The 23,186-nt window shown below is 42.5% G+C and overlaps 1 protein-coding gene across 1 annotated transcript; it reads right to left on the bottom strand.

Moving 5' to 3' along the window:
• Positions 1-1,236: 1,236 nt before the first annotated feature.
• Positions 1,237-22,746, bottom strand: LOC143435758 (uncharacterized). Its single transcript, XM_076919214.1, is given in 6 exon segments — positions 1,237-3,215; positions 3,218-3,894; positions 4,409-4,437; positions 4,439-4,470; positions 4,651-4,777; positions 22,642-22,746. Coding segments are annotated over 6 exon segments (2,007 nt in total). The 5' UTR covers positions 22,645-22,746; the 3' UTR covers positions 1,237-2,076.
• Between the last annotated feature and the right edge of the window lie 440 nt (positions 22,747-23,186).

Genomic DNA, 23,186 nt, shown 5'->3' on the forward strand with positions numbered 1-23,186 from the left:
AGTTGAGTAGAGGTAAATTCAGATTATACTTGAAAAGGACTCGTAAAGGGAGACATGGTTGTTTGGTTTTAGGATATTTTGTTCTCAATGCCTTGGGAGTTTTGTTATGGTGGTGGTAATGGTAGGATGGTTGGCTTTGGGATATTTTTTTTCTTTAAGACCAGGTCTCTACACATAACCATGTCATCCTGGCTCAAACTCAGAGAAATCCATTCGCTTCTGTCTCCCAAGTGCTGGGATTATAGGCAAGTACCTATATACTCAACTGAGGTGTTTTTACAATGACCTATCTTTGACTCACAGAATGAAAAGATTATGTAAGATTTATACACAAACCATCATTGATGAACAAAAGCGATATATTAATTACAACTGGTAAACCATTTATGTTCTTAATACTGTGGTTATTTTGTTTTCTTAATTTCATGTTCAATAATTTTATCTGGGTGCATACACCTGTGCATGTGTCAGTCAGAAGCCAACTTACACGTGTCTATTCATATTTCCTCTGGGTAAGTTTGATAAGTAGTCAAGTTTTGCAGCAAGTATCTTCAGCTGGTGAGTGAACTCACGGGTCCTTATTTAAGTTTCAAAACTATTTATGTATGTGTTGCTGTGTGGGTGTGCATATATCATAGCACAAGTATAGGAATCAGAGAAAAACTTGCATGAGTAATGTTTGTCTAAACATTAAGCATTAAAAACAGAATAAACTCAGATCGTCAAGCTTAGCAGCAACCTCCTTTACCCACTGTGGGAAGCCATGGCAAGGCCTTACTCTTGGCAAACACTCATCCTTGGCTCTCCTATCTACTATTCTTCTTTCTGTTTACATTCCATGATTCACTTATCAGTTCTCAGAACTTCAAACAAGGCCTTATAGCAACCCACCCTAGTAACCTTCCTCCTGATCTCTAGATTTAGCCAATATCCTGCTAGATAGATGTTTTTAGAAGCCCTGGTAATGGCAAGGCTTTGTGAGAATAACTTACACCCCACAGCTGCAGCTAGCTTCCTCTACCTGCAAAGCCCTCTTTCCTTTCCTACCCCTCCCCATATCCTGTTTTCAGAGTATATAACCTGTGTGAACAATAAAATCTTTGCCAGCTTGATCAGACTTCTTGACTTGCTGTGCCTCCTTATTTTCTCACACATCTCAGTCCTCTCCACAGGGTCTAAGGGTCCCACTTGATTGTCCAGCTGGACTGGACACCCACCGTGATAATCTCTGCCATTCTTTTGTGTTCCTTAGTGTTAAGAACAAGTATTTATCCCTCAAAATAAACTAACATAACCCATAAAAATGGATGACAGTATATAATTGTCATTTGCAAATAGGTTTTATTATTCAAATTATTGTGGTCTTCTATTCTTGGGTGACAATTTGTATATAATAAGAAAACTAGGGGGCTGGAGAGATGGCTTAGTGGTTAAGAGCACTGTCTGCTCTTCCAGGGGTGCTAAGTTCAATTCCCAGAAACCACATGATGACTCACAAGCATCTGTAATGAGGTCTGATGGCCTCTTCTGGCGCACAGGTGTACATGCAGATAGAACACTCATACATATAATAAATTTTAAAAAAAAGAAAACAAGACAATTTTTAAAAGATGAAATAGTTCTAAGCACCAGAACATGGCTCAGAGGGAAAAATGTGCTTGGTGTACAAGGCTTCAGTGCATTATTCAGTGATTATTTCTAGTAGAAACACTTTCATGACTTTGAGGAAGACTGACATATAGAGGCATTATGACATGGACTTTTCTCATATATTAGGTCTGTGATGTATTTTAAGATTACACTGATAAGCCAAACTTCTATTGCATCAATTACATCCATAGGATTTCTATCCAGTATGAAATTTTTTGTGATTACAAAGACTAGCGTGACAACAAAGGCTTTTCCACATTGAGTACATTCTTATGGTTTCACTCCAGTATGAACTCTTTTATGTACTTGAATATTACTTTGACTTGTAAATGCTTTACCACACTGATTATATTCATAGGGTTTCTCTCCAGTATAAACTCTTTTGTGTATTTGAAGATAACTGTGAGTTAGAAAGACTTTATTGCATTAATTACATTCATTTGGGTTCTTTCCAGTATGAGCCCTTTTGTGTACTTGGAGATAACTATGACTTATAAAGGCTTTACCACACTGATTACATTCATACGGTTTCTCTCCAGTATGAACTCTTATGTGTATTTGAAGATAACTGTGACTTGCAAAGACTTTACCACACTGATTACACTCACAAAGTTTCTCTCCAGTGTGAGTTCTTTCATGTATTTTAAGACTGCTACTACATACAAAGGCTTTACCACACTGCTTGCATCCATAGGGTTTTTCTCCAGTATGAATTCTTTCATGTATTTGAAGATCACGCTTTAATACAAAGGCTTTACCACACTGCTTGCATCCATAGGGTTTTTCTCCAGTATGAATTCTTTCATGTATTTGAAGATTACTGCGACGTGCAAAGACCTTACCACATTGGTTACACCCATAAGGTTTCTCTCCAGTATGATGTTTTTCATGATTCTGAAGACTAGCACGACTTGCAAAGGCTTCACCACAATGATTACATTCATACGGTTTCTCTCCAGTATGAACTCTTTTGTGTATTTGAAGATAACTGCGACTTGCAAAAGCTTTACCACAATGAGTACATTTATAAAGTTTCTCTCCAGTGTGACTTCTTTCATGTATCTGAAGACTACTGCTATATGCAAAGGCTTTACCGCATTGCTTGCATTGATAGGGTTTCTCTCCAGTATGAATTCGTTCATGTATTTGAATATAACTGCGACTTGTAAAAGCTTTACCACACTGATTACATTCATAAGGTTTCTCTCCAGTGTGACTTCTTTCATGTATTTGAAGACTGCTACTACAAACAAAGGCTTTACCACATTGAGTACACCCATAGGGTTTCTCTCCAGTATGATGTTTTTCATGATTTTGAAGATTAGCATGACTTGTAAAGGCTTTACCACACTGATTACATTCATACGGTTTCTCTCCAGTGTGAGTTCTTTTGTGTATGTGAAGATAACTTCGAAGTGCAAAGGTTTTACCACACTGATTACATTCATACGGTTTCTCAACAGTGTGAGTTCTTTCATGCCTATGAAGAATACTCTGACTTGTAAAGGCTTTACCACACTGTGTACACACAAAGAGTTTCTCTCCAGTATGATGTTTTTGATGATTCGAAGACTAGCATGGCTCGCAAAGGCTTTGCTGCATTGGATACACTCATAGGGTTTCTCTCCAGTGTGAGTTTTTTCGTGTGCTTCAAGAGCTCTGCTGTATGCAAAGGCTCGGCCACATTCATTACATTCATAGGGTTTTTCTCCAGTGTGAATTATTTCATGTATTTGAAGATTATTGTTAGTAGCAAAGGCTTTACCACATTCACTGCAACAATACGGTTTCTCTCCTGTGTGAGTTCTTTGGTGTATTTGAAGATTACCTTTACTTGCAAATGCTTTACCACATTCACTGCAATCATAAGGTTTCTCTCCAGTATGAGTTCTTTGGTGTATTTGAAGATGACTTCGAGTTGAAAAGGCTCTACCACAGTCATTGCACTCATAGGGTTTCTCTCCCGTATGAGTTCTTTCGTGTACTTGAAGAGAACTTCTACTTGGAAAAGCTTTACCACAGTGACTACAGTCATACAGTTTTTTCCTAGTATGACTTCTTTCATGTTGTCGAAGACTATTAAAATTTGCAAAGGTTTTACTGCACTGATTACATTTACAGGGTTTCTCTTCAGTGTGATCTCTTTCATATGTTTGAAGAACACTGTTACTTGCAAAGGTACATTGCTTCTTTCCATATCCCTTACACTCACAAGGCTGGAGTCCAGAGTGACAGGTATTATACCTATTAAAGAAGAAATAATAAATAAAAGGTTTTTACACTGCAGTGACACCTGTGAAATTTTTTGTTCCCCATAGACCTGTGCTATAGGGATTGAGGTTTCTCCATAACATCAACCATCTTGTTTCTCATAAACTGTTCCTCTCACTAAACTTTGGAAAGTCACTGTAAGTATATGAGTAACATTACCTTTACTATGGACTATTAGCTTATAAAAGGATATTTACTGGGCCCCTAATCAATGTGTATGCTTTTAAGGATACTTAAATGGGATGAAACTAAATAGATTGACAGTATCATGTGTTAAGATATTGTTTCTTTGTCTTGTTACTTAGAGGAACCCCTTACAAGCACAGGTCAACTACCTGAAATTCAAGGACATGGTCTTCTGAGAATTTAGTAGTCATCAGTACACTTAAATCTGTGCTTGTTACACTGTTGCTTTTCTTAAAAAACTTTGGAGGACATTAAATTTTCTTCAGTGATGCATTCGCATCAGCTTCCACATGAAAATTACCTTTTATATCTTCCAGAACTTTGACAGTGTTTCTTCAATACTGTGGTGTTCCCATTTGTAGCCTAAAATATAGTACCAGAAAATTTATGATATATTATTTGATACTGTGCAAATTTTAACTTATTATCTCTGGTGCATCTGAGAACCATGTCTGATTATTTACCACATTCTTCCTCTTTGACAATAGACATTACAGAAAGGCGTGTCCCTTGTTTAAAAAGTCAAGAAAAACTGATTCTTACCTATAGCAGTGAGGTTCCTGCACGTCTCCAGCATCACATCTCTGTAGAGACTCTTCTGAGAAGGACCCAGCAAAGCCCACTCTTCCTGAGTGAAGTTCACATGCACATCCTCATAGCACACTGAAGCCTAAAATATCCAATACGTGTACATAATAAAAATGGTGAAACTTGCCAGCGTTGTAAACGGACAGTACATTGAAAATATATTTCCAGAATGCTGAGTGCTCCACACATTTACTCCATATCACAGACATTCAAATGCAGTCACAAGTCATCACAAGTCAACAGAAAAGAGGATCACACTCTCATTTCTGGGCCACTGAGCTCCACATGGCATTGCAGAAGAAATGACTACTAACAGACAATACAGAGAGACACTCAGACAAAACAACAAAGAATAGATTTCTGGGGAATAGACTATCTGCTGTTAGTAACAAGCTATGCCAGCAGGAGGCCGCAGATACAGGTGAAGCTGGTGTTAATGCCTCACATCATGCCTGTGCCCCAGCTGGGCATCTCCCTGCCTGGTTTTCCCTAAGACTGTCTTGTGTCCTCTGTTCTACCTGTGATGTCCATTCTCGAGTCTGCCCAACCAGACCTGAGAACCTATACTTTTATTTTCATTTTTGAGTTTGTTTTGACATATAAGCGATGGAAAAAAAAAAACACTGTGACATTGTTTCTGTTGTGGATCTTATACTCTTTAAACTAGGAGTGAATATTTAATCCAACATTGCACATTTAGTGAATAGTTAATCCAACATTGCATATTTGGCAAAGTGAGTAGAAAGGGTTTTGTTTCAGTCACAATTTCCTACAACAGTTCATCATCAAAAACAGTGAGAGCAGAAACTGGAGCAGAAATGTAGAAGCAGAAGATGCTGATGCAGAGGCTGTGGAGGGGTGCTTCTTCCTTGCTTGTTGCTCATGGCTTGCTCAGTCTGCTTTCTTATACAACTCAGGACCAACAGCCCAGGCATGGCACAATTCACATTGGGATGGACACCCCCCCCCCATCAATCAATAACTAAAAAAATACCCCAGGGACACTTTTTATACTTCGTGAATTTTACATCATGGACACAAATCCCACTCATCTGCCCATCCCTTCATCCCTCTTGGTCCTTACAATTTTTCCCCAAAAGAAAAAAAATCTCTTTGTGGAAGCCATAGTGTGTCAGAGTTTATCACACAGTATCTCACTGTTCCACACAATTTACTTGCAGATGTTCACTGTAGTGAGTCACTGGTCTGGCTTGAGGTCTGAGGCTTCACCTGCGCTGTCAACACTGCATCCTCACTGGGGCGCCTCTCAGACATAGTGATGCTACTATATCTGACCTTGTAAGCCAAAAAATCATGGAAGCTTCACAGAATCAAAGAAGTCATAGACTTGGATCCACTTGTCTGGTGTCAAAGGGACTCTAGATAAATGCAGTCTAGGTTTCTGCATCTGCCCATTCCTGAAAAGGGGATTTTCCCCAATTTTGGGGTTTCTCTCTAAGTTAGTATTTTGCTGCTATGAAGAGACATCTGACAAAGGAAACTCTTATAACAGAAAACATTTAAATGATTATATTTTAGAGGTTTAATCTGTCATTATCGTGGAGGAAAGTATGACAGTGTGCATGCAGACTTGGTGCTGGAAGAACAGCTGACAGCTCTGTGGAAGCAAAAAAAAAGACTAGTTCCATCAACAGTCGGCTGCACATTCCCTGGCATCTGTAAGCTTATAGCCATGACATAGTGCAAAAGCACTGAAGTTCAATGTTCAAAAGTCCCCCATCTGTCACACTCTCAACAACGTTCAAAAGTCCCCCACAGTCTGTCACACTCTCGACAATGTTCAAAAGTCCCCCACAGTCTGTCACACTCTCAACAACGTTCAAAAGTCCCCACAGTCTGTCACACTCTCAACAACATTCAAAAGTCCCCAATCTGTCACACTCAACAACGTTCAAAAGTCCAAGGGTTGAAACTCTCTTCTGACATTCATGCAATTTTTAACTGCACTCTCTAGAACACCAAAATCAAAAATCATGTCACATACTTCCAATATACAATGGCACAGGATATACATTACCACTCCAAAACATAAGGAACAGTGTATAGTGAGGAAATACTGGAATAGATAAAAACTGAAAAGCAGCTGGGCAAACTCCTTTCAGCTTTGTTTAGTGTTTAGCACTTGTATCTCTGAGGAGGACTCTACTCCGTGTTAGCAGCTCTCTTTGGCAGGTATTCCATGGCTCTGGCATCTCCAACATTTTGTCGTCTCCAAAGGAAACTGCAGCTTCACAGGTACATGCAATATCCTCTCTGGGCCTCCATTCAGAGACACCCTGTGGCACTAGTTGGAGATGTGGCCTTGTTGGAGGAAGTGTGTGACTACAGGGTAGGCCTTAAGAGCTCCTTGCTAGCTGACTGAGGGTAGGACATCTTCCCCTGAGTGAGATCTGTCTCTCCCCGAAGAGCTGCCTTTTTGGCTGTTGGGAATCCTAGGCCTGAGTGAACCGCTCTGCTCATCGCCTGAGCTTAGCCTACACTCCATCAGATGACGACCTGATGATCTGGCATGGCTGGTACCGTTTCTAGGTGGAGATATAGTTTCAGTGCCATCTTAGCTAAGAGCGGTCATGTGGTTGGCTGTAGCTTCAGAGCCATCTTGGTTAAAGGCACTCTAATGACTATCCGCCATCTTTGTTATAGGCAGCCCACACTTCACTGATGTGTTTAGAACAGCCTGACTTAGGGTCTCCAAAGACATGTTAAAAGTAAGATAAGGTTTTCTTGTGATTTATATCCAGCCTTGAAAAATAATTTTAATATTAATTTAAAGATTTATAACAGTAAAAAGATCACTGTCTTAAATATACATTTAGCCTTGTTTTTACTATTGTCATTACTGCTATTAAGTTACAACATACTCTCTTTATTTACTACATATATTCTAGAACAAATAATTAAACAAACACAGATTGCCTAACTCAGATATACTTAATAGACACTGGCTCTCAATCTTGTCAGAAATCTGCTAAATATAATGTTAAATATTTAAATACTTAAGTTAGCATCATAAACTACACACACACACACACACACACACACACACACACACACACACACACAAAGGTTAACTTCAGTCATTTGCCCAGGACATGAAAATGGGCACTTCCCAGAAAGAAGAATGGACGAGCTTATCCTACAAGAAGTCTCAGAGGCTGAAATATTCTAGGCCTACATTCGATTGTATAGATTGTAACGAGGCTAGAAGCTTCTAGGTGTAGGCCTAGCTTAGGTTAACAGCTGGAGCAAGTAAGCAACCAAGATGAGAACCATATCAGGCAAATAAAACATACCTTTAAACTAAGTCATTCAGAGGCCTCGCTTCTGCCTGGGAGATGTAGGGACCGCACAGAACTCACAGGACGCCACTGGGTGCCACCAGTATCCACCTCACAGGATGAACCACACCTCCAGGCAGCTTACTTCAGTCCCTTAGCCAAGCCTACAATATGGAGGATCTGAAGTGCCCTGCCAATTCTGATCGCAGGTCTATCTGGAGGCCCTGATTGGCTAGTGAGGCCTGAATGATGGGAATTGGAAAAGAGTATTGTGAAAGTGTTGCAGCACAGGGACTCCCAGCCCTGGACTTTAGCCAAAGAACTATCCCAGAACTGAAGACATTGGCATTATGGTAGAATGTAGCCTGTTAGCCAACGGGCAATTCCACTACCCTACTATCAGAAACCTGGCAACGGCTTACACCATCGTCTGCCACCATCATCTGCAGCTGCCACCAGGTGTATCTGGTGTGTTTAGTATGATAGAAGGACCTGCTTGCCACCCCAGCTGTCTCTCTACCCTTCAATCCCCCTCTGTCTCTCTCTCTCTCTGCCCTGATGGCACTACACCCATCTCTCAGCCTATCTCCACTTCTATCCCTTCCCCAGGACCCCAGGCCTCCTTCCTCCCTCAATAAACCTCCTTTAGATCAGATGTATGGAGTAATTTCTCAGGGGCACAGCTTGACTTCACCTGCCAAAGGTACTCCCCCCTCCACCACACTATGTTTTATAACCACACCAGGATTACAAAGTCATCCCTGCACTCAGTAGGTACCTCTTCATCTATTCACAAGGTCAACAGCATATACAGGTCACTAAACAACGTAAAGTGAACTAACCCACTTGCCACACAGCTGAAAAGGTGCCCAGGCTACCCAAGTCAAATTTAAAGCACTGGACTGATATTCACCTGGCATCAGCAATTTTAAAAAGACTCACCTAGCATGTTCACACATCTCTCAGCTGAACATTGGGAGCCAAAACACTAGTTTGTTCCCAGCCTTCCATGGTAGCTCTGGCTCATCACACCAGCATTCAGGAGGTGGATCAGGACATCAAAAGTTTAAGTATACAGAGTGATATGGAAGACTACACAAAGCCTACACAAAGAAAACCAATCTCTAGGGAAAAAAAAGTTTAAACTAGTTTGTTCTATCACACCAAATACCAACTATAAGGGCCCCCAAAGACAAGGTAGCCAGGAAGAGGACCTGGGATGAGAAGACAGAAATAGAAAGCTTGGCATCGGTGTGTCTCACATACCAATGGCTCAAGTTAAGCAAGTTTATTAAGATGTACAGCTCTGATACAGTATTTACACATGGAGAAGGAGGCAGTCCGCATGTGTTAAGATGTACAGCTCTGATACAGCATTTACACATGGAGAACAAGGCAGTCCACATGTGTTGGTTTGAATATGCTTGGCCCAGGAGTGGCACAATTAGGAGGTATGGCCTCACTGGATTAAGTGTGGCCTTGATGTAAGAACTGTGTCACAGTGGGGGTGGTCTTTAATACCCTCCTCTTAGCTGTCTAGAAGAGACAGTCTCCTCCTGGTTACTTTCCAATCAAGATGTAGAATTCCCAGCCCCTCCAGGACCATGTCTGCGCGCTGTCGTGTTTCCTGCCATGACGACAAGGGGCTCAACCTCTGAACCTGTAAGCCAGCCCAGTTAAAGGTTTCGTTTATAAGAGTTTCCTTGGTCATGGTGTCTTTTCACAGCAATGATAATCCCATCTAAGACACAGCAGAATGGTAATTTAGCAATGTTGCCTAGCAAAACACAGGCTCCGTCAGAGTGAGCACACACTAGACATGAGACTGGTACCCACAATGATCCCTTGAATCTTTCAAGATGCTACTAGACCAGAAGTTCCCCAGTCAGGCCCTGGGCAGGACACAACGGATGTGCTCTCATGAGGGCATCTGAGACAGCCTTGGATAGCCCTGGATCCCATAAGACTCATCTCGGACATAAACAACAACAGATATGAAAAATCAAAACAAAACGGCCAACGCATGGAAACATAAGCTTAGAGACAGACAGGTGGAGATTGTGGATGAGACCCACATCATAGGAGAAGAAAGAATTAATGATACCAAACATGTATTCTTAATAACACACTGTGAAATACTTTGAATACTGTTTGAAAAAAGGAAGACTCAAATTCCTAATTTTCCACATGAATTGAGAGCTGACACTGGTGGGACATCATGGAATCTCACCACATAGAAGGCTGAGGCACGAGCATCGCAAGCTTAAGACCTGGTATGACTATAGACTATCTTGACAAAATGTTTGGGGACTATAAACTGACCCTTCCTCAAAATAAATTATCCTTTAAATCTCAGTGGACAGTTGCTGCCAGGAATGGGAGCAACTCAGAAATAAGTACCTAGTATTATCTACCCGAAAATAAAACTAGAGGTACTACCACCGATATACCAAAATAACCAGGTCAAAGGGCGTGCTGTGGGAGGAGGCAGCCACGTGGATGAGTGGATGAAGGCACTTGCAACCAAGCCTGAGGGCCTGAGTCTACTCCAGGGAGAACCCACTCCTGCAGCTGACCTCTGACCTTCACACATGAGCTGTGGCACGTGTCTTCACACAAATCTCAGTTGACACAAATTCAGAATTTTTAAATAGGAAACAGAAAAAAATATGGGGAATAAACAAGCACCAAGCAACGACAAAAATATCTAGCTGATGCATTACTCCAAGCACTGACAAAAACAGCAATCCTTCACCACACTGCCAGGGCGAGCGACAGTGGGAAGCAATGCACTAGCAGTCAACATCCTATCAAGTGATCTCTGCACAGCTTCCTTAGGGTAATACAGAGACACTCAAGAGTGTTTGTGGAAATATTTACCTCCTAGGACTCCTTTGGACTAAACAACTAATTCTACTCTGAGTTGCCAAAGGGGGGAAAAAATCAAAGAAAGACAAAAAGCAAAGAAATTTTTAATAAGCGAGTAATAGTCGTGAACACAGGATCTGTCCATCACACCCTTAGCTGAATGCCAGGTCTGTCTCTGTGGTGTGGACTCTACCTGCAACCTTCTCTGGCAGTGTTTATGCAGCAGAGTGAAGACTGAGTCCTCCATGAGCATCAGCTCCTTACATATGTGAGCACCGTGGCTCATTTTTCAGTCTTCCTTGTTTTCCTGTCTGTCCCGGTGACCTCTGTACTCTAACTTTTGGTCTCGGTTCGAGGCATGCAGCCTCCATCTTTTCGTTCTTCTTTGGTTTTGGATGAGCAGACTGCAGTGAGTGTGGGGCGGCCATGTTTCCTTTCTTCTTTGTCTGGGTGAGTGTCCTGCGGTGAGCCATCTTTTCTGTCTTCTTTGTCTTTGTGTGCTCATTTTCACTTTTGGTCTAGATTCATCCAGCACCTGACACAGAGACTAGTCTCCCAGGCAGTGGTACCAGGGATCGGCTCCCAAATGCCTTTTCTATCCTGGGTAAACCATATGGGCATAAGGCCTTTGAACTACAACTGAGGGAATACGCTCATTAGTACACTGTGACTTTTTGTTGCCTCTTCTGTCATATTTGTCATATCTGTTCATCATTTGTTTCCTTTGTGCTCGTTGTCATGGGTTCCCGCCCCTCCACCATCAAGGAATCCCATTTTAGAGCTCTGAAAACCATTCTGGTTACTCATGGTCTCAAGGTATGGAAGGAGGTTGCTACATTGGGCCCCTGGATATTCCTGGAGAACATGTGGGACCCTGAACTCGGGATGCGTGTTCTCTTCCTTGCCTGAAAATGCAAGGTACACTCTGAGATTGTCCCTCCCTTGTTCTTTGTCCCCAACCTCCTTGCAGTCATCACCAGTCTTAAGAATTCTTCCCCAGAGGAAGTGGCGGCTGTCCATAACAAACACTGCCAGGATCAGGCTCATATTCACCTTCCCGTTACTGACCCCCTTCCCCTTTCTCCAGGCAAACAGGGTGACTTCAGGAAAGAGGATCAGGCTCCAAGCCATCCTCTAGCCCTGCTGTCCCAGGTTCCTTACTAGCCTTTCCACTCCTGGTCCATCGGCAGTACCCCCAGCTTATCCCTGGCATGATTCAGGGGGACTTTGCCTGCCAGCGGTCACTCCTGCCGTGGTTGCTCCTGTGATACCTGTTCCTCATGCTGGACTGCCTTCTCCCCGGGGGCTTCATTCATGAGAGACATCTGCACCAATATAAGAAACTATTTGGAATAAGACTTCCATTTTGAGTAGTGGTCAAATAAAGTTTAAGTTCCCAAGACCTCCCTGAAACTGACATCCTACTTGACAGAAAGAGACATTTAAGTGGGCAACTGATGCCCTGATTGGCAAGTTAAGACATAAATGTTAGACAAGACCCATCCTGGAAGAAACATTAAGACATGAATGTTAGACAGGATAAGTCCCCTGCCACAGTTGAATGCCCCAAACAATAGAAAAATGATAAAACATACCACAAAGGCATATTCAAAAAAAAATCCCCGTCCCTAAATCCTGATTGGTGGAATATCTTGGCACAGATGTTTGTGTGCTGAAAAAGGCCTTTGATAAAATCCAGCACCCTGTAAAATCTTAACTCAATGTCATGATTTAGTTCCCAAATCTGAGCATGACCCTGGTCAACCCGTCCTGAGGCATATGTTCAATAACCTATCCCTGTCAGATTGAGATCAGTGTACATGTGATTTGTGAGGTGATTCCTGGACCCCAACACATGGATTAAAGCTGGACTTCAACAACAACAGAAACAACAGAAAGCACACACTCATGATAACTGAACAACTCTCTACTCAATGAACTCTGGGTACGGGAAGAAATAAAGAAATTATAGAATTTCTAGAATTCAATGAAACATATCCAAATTTATGGGACACAATAAAAGCAGCTAAGAAGAAAGTTCAATTTACTAAATGCCTCCATAAAGAAATTAGAAAGCTCTCATACTAACAATTTAAAAATATACCTGAAAGCTCTAGAACACACACACACACACACATACACACACAATCAGATAAGAGTAGAAGGCAGGAAATAAATTCAGGGCTAGAATCAATCAATTAGTAACAAAGAAAATATGAAAAATCAAGGAAGATGAGAGTGAGTTCTTTAAGAAAATCAAAAAGACAGACAAACTCTTAGCCAATGTAACCAAGTGACCAGCAGGACAGTGTCCAGATAACACAATCAGAAATGAAAAAGGAGACAATAACAGACAATGAGGAAAATCAAAGAATCATGAGGTCTTACTTCAAAAGCCTATATACCACAAATTGGAAAATCTTAATGAAATGGATAATTTTCTAGACAGATAGCACGTACCAAAGCTAAATCAAGGTCAGGTAAACTATGTAAATAGTACTGTAACCCCGAAGGAAACAGAAGCAGTCATTAAAAATCTCCCAACCAAATGAAGCCCAAGGCCAGATAATTTTAGTACAGAATTCTACCAGACTTTCAAAGAACAGCTAATATCAACAGCTAATATCAAACAAGGAGTATTCTACAAAATAGGAATGGAAGGAACGCTACCAAATCATTCTATAAAGCCAGTTACCCTGATATCTAAACCACACAAAGACTCAACAAAGAGAATTTTAGACCAATTTCTATCATGAACATTGATGCAAAAATAGCAAAATACTCACAATCTAGATAATAAATGCAAATCTAGAAACACATCAAAAATATCATCCACCATTATCAAGTAGGCTTCATTCCAGAGATGAGGGAATGTTTCAATAAATGAAAATCTACCACATAAACAAATAGAAAGAAAAAAATCATTTGATCATCTCTTCAGATGCTGAGAAAGCCTTTGATAAAATCCAGTACCCTTTCATTTTAAAAGTCTTGGAGAGATCAGAGCACATACCTAACATACTAAAAGCAATATACAGAAAGCCAATACCCAATATCAAACTAAATGGAGAGAAATTTAAAGCAATTTGACTAAAATCAGAGTCAAGGCAGGCTACCTACTCTCTCTCTATCCATTCAATATAGAACTTGAAGTTCTAGCTAGAGCAATAAGACAACTAAAGGAGATCAAAGGGGTAGAACTTGGGAAGAAAGAAGTAAATGTATCACTATTCACAGATAATATGATACATAAGTGACCCCAAAAACTCTAACAACGTCTTGCAGCTGACAACTTCAAAAAAGTGGCTGGATATAAAATTAACGTTAAAAAAGATGTCGCCCTCCTTTATACAAATGATAAATGGACACAGAAAGAAATCAGGAAAGCAACACTCTTCAAAACACCACAAATAATATTAAATACCTTGGTGGAGCTCTAACCAAGCAAGTGAAAGACCTGTATGACAAGGACTTCAAGTCTCTGAAGAAAGAAATTGAAAAAGACATCCAAAGATGGAAAGATAGCCTACATTCATGGATCAGTAGGATTAAGATAGTGAAAGTGGCCATCTAACCAAAAACAATCTACAGATTCAATGCAACTCCCATCAAAAGGCCAACACAATTCTTTGCAGATCTTGAAAGAGCAATTATCAACTTCATATGGAGAAACAAAAACTTAGGATACCTAAAACAAACCTGTACAGTAAAACAACTTCTGAAGATATTACCATCCCTGACTTCAAGCTGTACTACAGAGCAATACTAATAAAAACTGCATGGTATTAGTATACAACAGACAGGTTGATCAATAATCTAATCAAGACCCTGAGATAAACCCACACATCTATGAACACTTGATTTTTCATAAAGAAGCTAAAACCATACAATGGGGGGAAAGCATCTTCATCCAATAGTCTGATTGGATGTATACATATAGAAGAATGCAAATACAGCCATATCTACCACCCTAAAGAAACTCAAGTCCAGTTGGATCAAAGACCTCAGCATAACACAGAGAAAGTAGGGGAATATCCTTGACCTCACTGGTACAGGTGACAACTTTCTGAACAGCACACCAATGGCTCATGAAGTGGAAGTTTCTGGTTATGCATTGTGACACAGACTCATGTGATGTTTCCCTGAAGCAGGACCCATGAGAGGACACATGATGTTTGGAGACAGTATAAGTAGAACCCAACAGACAGTGATGGTGCGCTTGCACCGATGGCTGTGTAATGCTTTCTTGGTCTCAAGTCTTCATTGAACTCACTTCTCCTGGCATTAAGGCTGATTCTGGGTGCTCCCATTGACTTGTGCCAACTTGGCTAAGGCCCGGCTGTTTCTGCTGGACAGTGCCACCATTGCTGACTCATGGTTGATAACACTTTTGAATTGGACTGTTGGTATCCTGACAGCAAAGATTGGAATTGCCACAAAGAACTACTTCTAAACAGGTCCACATCCCCACTGTCCTATTACCCATCTTTTCTCCCCTACCTTTGTATCATGGGCTAGAAGAGGGGTTTGAAATGTTTGAGAAGTCTTATTAAAGTCTTATTAAAGGTTTTGAAAAATCTAAACCTACAGGCTCAGACTCTAAGATCAACAATTGACAAATGGGACCTCATGAAACTGAAAAACTTCTGTAAGGCAAAGGACACTGTCATTAAGACAAAACAGCCCACAGATTGAGAAAGGATCTTCATCAACCCTACATTTGACAGAGAGCTAATATCCAAAATTATAAAGAACTCAAGATATTTGACACCATCAACCCAAATAACCCAGTTTTAAAAAATGGTGTTCAAGCCGAGCAGTGGTGGCGCACGCCTTTAATCCCAGCACTTGGGAGGCAGAGGCAGGCGGATTTCTGAGTTCGAGGCCAGCCTGGTCTACAGAGTGAGTTCCAGGACAGCCAGGGCTACACAGAGAAACCCTGTCTCGAAAAAAAAAAATGGTGTTCAAGGCTAAATGGAGAATTCTCAACAAAAGACTATAAAATGGCCAAGAAGTACTTAAAGAAATGTCCAAAGTCCTTAGACATCAAGGAAATGCAAATCAAAATGACTCTGAGATTCCACCTTACATCCATCAGAATGTCTAAGATAAAAAAACTCAAGTGATAGCACATGCTGTACTCATAAGTGAGCATTAGCCATAACATACAAGATAACCACACTACACTTCACAGACCCAAAACAAGCTAAAATTTTAAAAAAGGAGGAGGAAGATGATGAGGAAGAGGAGGAGAAGGAGGAGGAAAAAGAGGAGGAAGAGGAGAAGAAGAGAAAGAGAAAGAAGAAGAGGAAGAAGATGATCCAAGTGAAGATGCTTACACCTCACTTAGAAAATGAAATAAATAGTCATAGGAGACAGATGGAGTTAGGGAAATGGGTGGGAGGAGGGAGGAGGGAGTGTAGGGAAGAGGGAGTGCAGGGAGGAGGAAGTGCAGGGAAGAGGGAGTGCAGGGAGGAGGGAGTGCAGGGAGGAGGGAGTGTAGGGAAGAGGGAGTGCAGGGAGGAGGGAGTGCAGGGAGGAGGGAGTGCAGGGAGGAGGGAGTGCAGGGAGGAGGGAGTGCAGGGAGGAGGGAGTGTAGGGAGGAGGGAGTGCAGGGAGGAGGAAGTGCAGGGAGGAGGAAGTGCAGGGAGGAGGGAGTGCAGGGAGGAGGGAGTGCAGGGAGGAGGGAGTGCAGGGAGGAGGGAGTGCAGGGAGGAGGGAGTGCAGGGAGGAGGGAGTGCAGGGAGGAGGGAGTGCAGGGAGGAGGGAGTGTAGGGAGGAGGGAGTGCAGGGAGGAGGGAGTGCAGGGAGGAGGGGAGTGCAGGGAGGAGGAGTGTAGGGAGGAGGGAGTGTAGGGAGGAAGGGGAGGGTTTCAGAATCAGGTGTTGGGAGAGACAAAGAAGATGACCAGATGCCCATGAGAATGAATAGAATTCCTAGTCTCATTTAAATAATTTTAGGAAAAACTTTAAGGAGATGGTTTTAATTATTTTGCCAGAAAAAAGGTAATAAAGTTATAATCAAGAATAGAATGTGTCCCTCCACACAGAATAAAGGCGGCATAATAAGGAATGCATTGAGCATACATGAATTGCACTAAGAAGAGAAATGGGTTTGGGACAGATTTGTGATCAAGGAAAAACATTCATTCTATGTCATATCCAAGGATGAAGCCACAGGTGTGCACTATGATAAAGCAAGGCCATGTGAAAGTGTGGCTTTGAACTTATAATGAGCTTATGGAATGAAACACTGTTTTGAACTTACTATCAGCATTCTTCTGCAACTCTACTTTTGTGTAACATTTTATCTGTGACATATGAAGTAACCTTTTCATACATAGAGAACTTTCTTGTCCAAAGTAGCCAAGTTCTGCTGCTTGCTGAGACTGAAATATGTCCACCTCATTCAATTAATTTCTGTTTTCAACAGCTTTCTGTTTTCCATGCTTTTCTTCACTGTCTAACCTTAGCTGTCTTGGAACTTTCTCAGTAGACCATGCTGGCCTTGAACTCAGAGATCCATATGCCTCTGTCTACTGAGTGCTGGGATTAAATGCATATACCACTGCACCTGGACCTAAACTTTTCTTTACCTGGAACTTTCTCTGAAGACCAGACTAACTATGAACTCAAAAATCTGCTGTCCTCTGTCTCCTGGAGGCTAGGATTAAAGGCCTGTACCACCATGCCTGGACCTCAGCTTTTCTTTAATAGATCTTTATAATCACGGCCACTATACCTCAAGATCTGGATTAAAGGCTTGTGTCTATGTGGATCAAGATCCTGATCAAAAGCCTGTATCTTTCATATTCAAAATCCATATCAAAGCATCTAATTTTTATGCCTCAAGATCTGGATCACAGGTACACCCTCCATTTCTGGGGGGTGGGGGGAACACATTCATTACAGATATAGTTAAGTTGACAACAGAAAATAGCCATCATAACCTAACCCTTGTCAACTGGACAACCATATTTCATTATGTCAAAATAAAAACAATAATCAGGTCATAATAATGCCTAAGCTGATCTAACTATGCCTTATACAACTGCAGACATGAACAGTAAGCTTAGCTAGGTTCGATCTTGCCTAAGGTCACCATTCCTATAATTCCATTTGATACCTTCAATCTATTTATCTGCTTGAACACAGGATTTAGTTCCATTCCACCTTTCTGGTGCCCCTTTAATCCTTGAACCATACATCTTGTATTTGTCCTTGCTCATACTGTTCTTTGCAAAATGTTTTCTTACTAAGAGTGAACCAGAGGACAGAGTCTACACTAGGCTTTTTGAGATGTTCTTTGCCAAAGTAATTAATCGAAATCTCTTCACCTTAGGCCTCAGGCAGGACTCTTCAGACATAGGTAAAAGGCAGCCAAATTCTTCACCAGAATATCACAAGAACAATGTCTAAGCATCATACCAAAATTCTTCCCCTCTGAAACTTCTTGAGCCAGACATCCAGAGTTCAAACCACCCTCAGCACACTGTCTTCCACGCTTCTACTACTATGGCCCATTAAGTCCCACTTAAAGCATTCCACTGCTTTCCTAATCCAAAGGCCCTGTCTTAGGGTTTTTACTGCTGTGAAACAGACACCATAACCAAGACAACTCTTATAAGGACATTTAATTGGGGCTGGCTTACAGGTTCAGAGGTTCAGTCCATTATCATCAAGATGGGAGCATGGCAATATCTAGCCAGGAATGGTGTAGGCAGAGCTGAGAGTTCTACATCTTCATCTAAAGGCTGCTAGTGGAAGACTTGCATCCAGGCAGCTAGGACGGTGGTCTTAAAGTCCACAGCCAGTGACACACCTGCTCCAACAAGGGCATACCTTCTAACAGTACCACTCTCTGGACCAAGCATATTCAACCCATCATAGTCTCTAAAGCCACACAACTTAAACAAAAACACAATCAGGCCTATTACAGCAATACTCTAGACCCTGGGTAGCAACTTCTTAGTTTACAGTTTCAATGCTCTGAAGAGACGCCATGAATAAGGCAACTCTGATAAAGGACATTTCATTAAGGCTGATAAGTGGTTTCCAAGGCGTTTGTCCATTATCATCATGGTGGAAAGCATAACAGTGTGTATGCAGGCTCGCTGCTGGAGGTGCAGCTGAGAATGCTATAGGTGGTTGATCCTCAGGCAGGAAGGAGGACTCTGTCTGCAGGCAGCAGGGAGACACAGTGATACCACACGGAGCAGAGCCTGAGCAGAGAGACCGAAAAGCCTGCCTGCACAGAGACACACTCCTACAACAAAAGCCACATGAATTCCACACAAGGCCCCACCTCCTAATAGTGTCACTTCTCATGGGCCAAGCATTCAAACACATGAGTCAATGGGAGCTGAATACCTATGCAAACCATCACAACCCTCTTCCTCAATTATCAGGAGGTTTTAACTTCTGTCCCTAGTCTACATTTGTCCTTAGCAGATGTTCACTTGTGTGATGGTTTGTATATGCTTGGACAAGGGACTGGCACTATTAGGAGGTGTGGCCTTTTGAAGTAGGTATGGCCTTGTTACAGTAGGTGTGTCACTGTGGACATGGCTTTAAGACCCTGTCCTAGTTGTCTGGAAGCCAGTCTTCTGTTTGCCTTTGGAATGGAGTGTAGAATTCTCAGCTGGGAGGTTTTGGAGTTTGGTGCTAACACTGGGTATCTTCAAATCTTTTGTTCAACCCAACGATTCCAAAGGAAAGAAGTCTCTCTCTAAATAGAGTTTTAAACACAGCAGAGAAAAACTGTAATTCAGTTTATACAAAGCGGAATAATGTGGAATTCAGCCTGAGTTCTTTATGCTCAAAATGTATTTAAACTGAAGAATATACCAGAGATCAATGGAGTATTAATTTGCAGCAGAGGAAATGTTTTAAAGGGAAGAATGGAAGTTCGTTTTCCTTCCACAACAGCATGGCCGAATAACAGTGTCCAAGTAGACACGGTGGTAGAGAAAGCTGTGAGTTCTACAACTTGACCCACAGGCAGAAGAAAGGGACCGTGTCCATACTGCCCACAGCTGAGCATACAGGGAGACCTCGAAGCCCCACCTCCACAGTGATGCCCTTCCTTGAACAAGGCCACACCTCCTAATAGTGCCCCACTCCCTATTAGGCAAGCACTCAGACCCAAGAGTCTGTGGGGGCTAACTCAAATCCACAGCCACCATGTCACAAGTAAGAACGAGGCTTTTAAAGGAGATATAAATAACTTTTAAAATCTTACTTGGGTGTATTGAGTTTAAAATAATATAAGTTCTCTCCTGGTAGAGAAGACGACATTAAGAAGACTGCGTATGAGCTACCGTGTGTAAAATGTGAAGTACTGAGTACTGTACCACTGACACACGAGTCACAGTCAAACGCCCTGTGTCTCAATACCAGTGTCTCAGTCACCACACTCAAGTGAGTCAACCAGGTTTGCACTTACACATATGAGAGAGTTGGCCACTTAGAAATTTCATGACCCAAGATAACTTCCCCAAATTCTACATCCATTAATTTGGTTGGCCTTCATTCATAAGGTATGAATGATGCACGCTGGGAAAGTACACCAAAGGACACTCACCGACCACAACAGGATAATGGAGACCCTACACTTCACAGAGTACACATTAAAAACCTGGTGACCCAGCTGCTGCCTGGCCTGCTTTGACCTGCAGTACACAACAGGAAACGTTCCGTTCCTTCTTTTTGGTGGCAATAGAGAAGCCATGCTCCACACACAAGTCCTATTCCTGCTACCGACATGAAACAGACTACTATGTAAATCAAATGGATTATTGTTAGAACTGTGTGGTGGCTACAAACCCTTTAACCCAAAAACTGAGGAAGCTGGCTAAGACGGCCTGTACGGCGGGAGGAAGGCAACCAGAGTGAACATAGGAAACCCTGCTGTAAACGTATTTTCCTGAAGCCTGGAGGTGAAGCTGTCCTGGAATTAATGTGCCTTCCCAATGTGAAATCACACCACACATTTAAAGATTAGTAAAGAAAAATCGCTATATGATAAGAAGTCCCCAGCACAGGGCAGCTACAGATTTTACTAAATTATGTAACCATGAATGATAGGCTTCTGCATCCCATACACACTGCTTACGGTGGTCGGAATAAGAACGGTACCCAAGGCTCACAGCGTCAGGGCTTGGCCATTATGCAGCAGTGCTACTTGACAGGTGCCAGCAGCCTTCTTGGAGTGGGTGTGGCCTGTTAGAAGAAAGTCTGTCAGTGGAGGTGGGCTTGGCAGTTTCAAGTGCTCAAGCCAAACCCAGTGTCACTCTTCCTGCTGCCTGCTGATCTGGACTTAGAAGCCGCAGCTACCTCTCCATCGCCATGTCTGCTGTGTATAACCATACTTCACACTATGGCAACAATGGATTACACCTCTGAAGCTGGGAGTGATCCCTGTTTGAATGGCTTTCTTTATAATGATGCTGTGGTCATGGTTGTCTCTTCGCAGCAATGGAGCTCTGACTAAGACGATGCCCTGATTTTCATGGCTTGATTCCTTTCTTATACAACTCAGAACTACCAGCCCCTGGCGGCACCAAACAGTGGGATGGCACTGTGATATCAGTCATTAATCAGGGGGAATACCCTATACACATTACCACAGGCCAGTTTGACTCTAGCTGTGTCAAGCTGACCCAATTCTCACTAGTACCTTCTGGATACATCTCCCAACTCTCACACACAAGACTTTTAACCAAAACCTCAATCACCGTAATCACAGTTTTCAGCCTGTGGAAGGGCACCACTCACATGCAAAATTCTGAATAGTCTGTCAGTTTAAGACGGAGAGACGGCTCACATTTAAGACTTCTTGCTCTAGCAGAAGTGCTGGGTTTGGCTCAAGCACTAACATGACACTTACAATTATTCAACTAGATCCTGTGGAGGGCTTCTAATGGCCTCTTTAGTCTTCTATGCTCGCCAATACACCCAAGTGTATGTACACACATACAGGAAAGCAAAATGGTCATGCACATGAAATAAACTTAGTAAATTAAAAATAAAGATCCCCATATCTCTTATATGTCACCATGGATATAACAGCCATAAGACATATGAATGGCAATATGACAATGTCTGCAGGCAAATGTATAACTTTGTAATTAAAAGAATCAAAGAACTCAAACAAAGGAGAGAAGTTTCGAGATCGTAGACAAGAAGTCTCAGTATTATTTCAGTACAGAATCTGTGCTACAGATTCAACAAATGTCCACTAAGAGCCCTAACGATTCCTGCAGCGAACGACAGAACCCGATTGACAAAGGGTCATCGTGGACGAGAACCTGAGCAGCACAGACTGAACACACCAGCGCACAGTGACGCCATCTGACTTCAGAACTTCCCCTCACCTGCAGTAAAGACTGCGCTGTCCTGAAAAGGAATAAAGACATCAGCAGATGTCAGGTGCCAAGTGCAGAACTTCAAGAAGACACTAAAGAAAAGAATCTGCTGTGCCAATCAGCAAATCCCTCTTCACAGACAGCAAAAGCCGCGCATGCGCGCCGCTGAAGGATGCAGGATCCCAGCACCATCTCTTGTGTCCTATGATGCGCGCAGGCGCAGCCAGGGAACATTCTCACGAGGGGTCCAGGGTCTTAATTCCACATGGGAGGTGAAGGGGATTCATGGGACCGCAGGTGAACAAACGGAATCGCACCGGGCGCCGCGTCTCGCCCCGGGTCCCGCACCCCGGGAGTCAAACGCCCACGGGCTCCCGCGGATCCTCCCCACGTGGGGACGGCCGCCCCGCTCACCATGGCGCCGAGTCCCAGCTCGCCCGCTCTCCTCACGGCTCCAGGCAGACGATCAAAACAGTTTTCCTCAGATTCACAACGAAGGAGGTAGTACAGCTGAAAGGAAGTGCCCGCCCGACTCTGGCTGGAGGGTCTGTCTCGAAGTTCTGATTGGCTACTGAGGCCTGAGTGAGCAGGAGCAGCGTTCCCTAAGAGACTGTGCTCCCACATCGCGCTCCCACCGCAGGTCCAGAGCTGGCCTGCATCTTAAGACCGGTTTTGCAGCAGAGCTTGCACTTTCCTGCACTCAATAGGCATTTCCTCTCTATCCTCCTGGGCAGAGAGTGTTAGGTCTCAAACCCAGGGACAAATAAATGCGGTGCCTGTTTATCAAAACTGCTGTCTGCCAGGTTATCTCTGAATATCTCTGTCCTACCTATTACAATGTTGGCCTCCATTCCGGGCCCCTACCCTGAACTTCTCCAGACTAGGAGGCTTGGCTACCCATCCTCCAGATGCTCGCCCCTATATGATACAAACATTTAAGATACATTGGGGGACGTGGG

Source organism: Arvicanthis niloticus, chromosome 22 (assembly GCF_011762505.2).
Source record: "Arvicanthis niloticus isolate mArvNil1 chromosome 22, mArvNil1.pat.X, whole genome shotgun sequence".
Lineage (NCBI taxonomy): Eukaryota > Metazoa > Chordata > Mammalia > Rodentia > Muridae > Arvicanthis > Arvicanthis niloticus.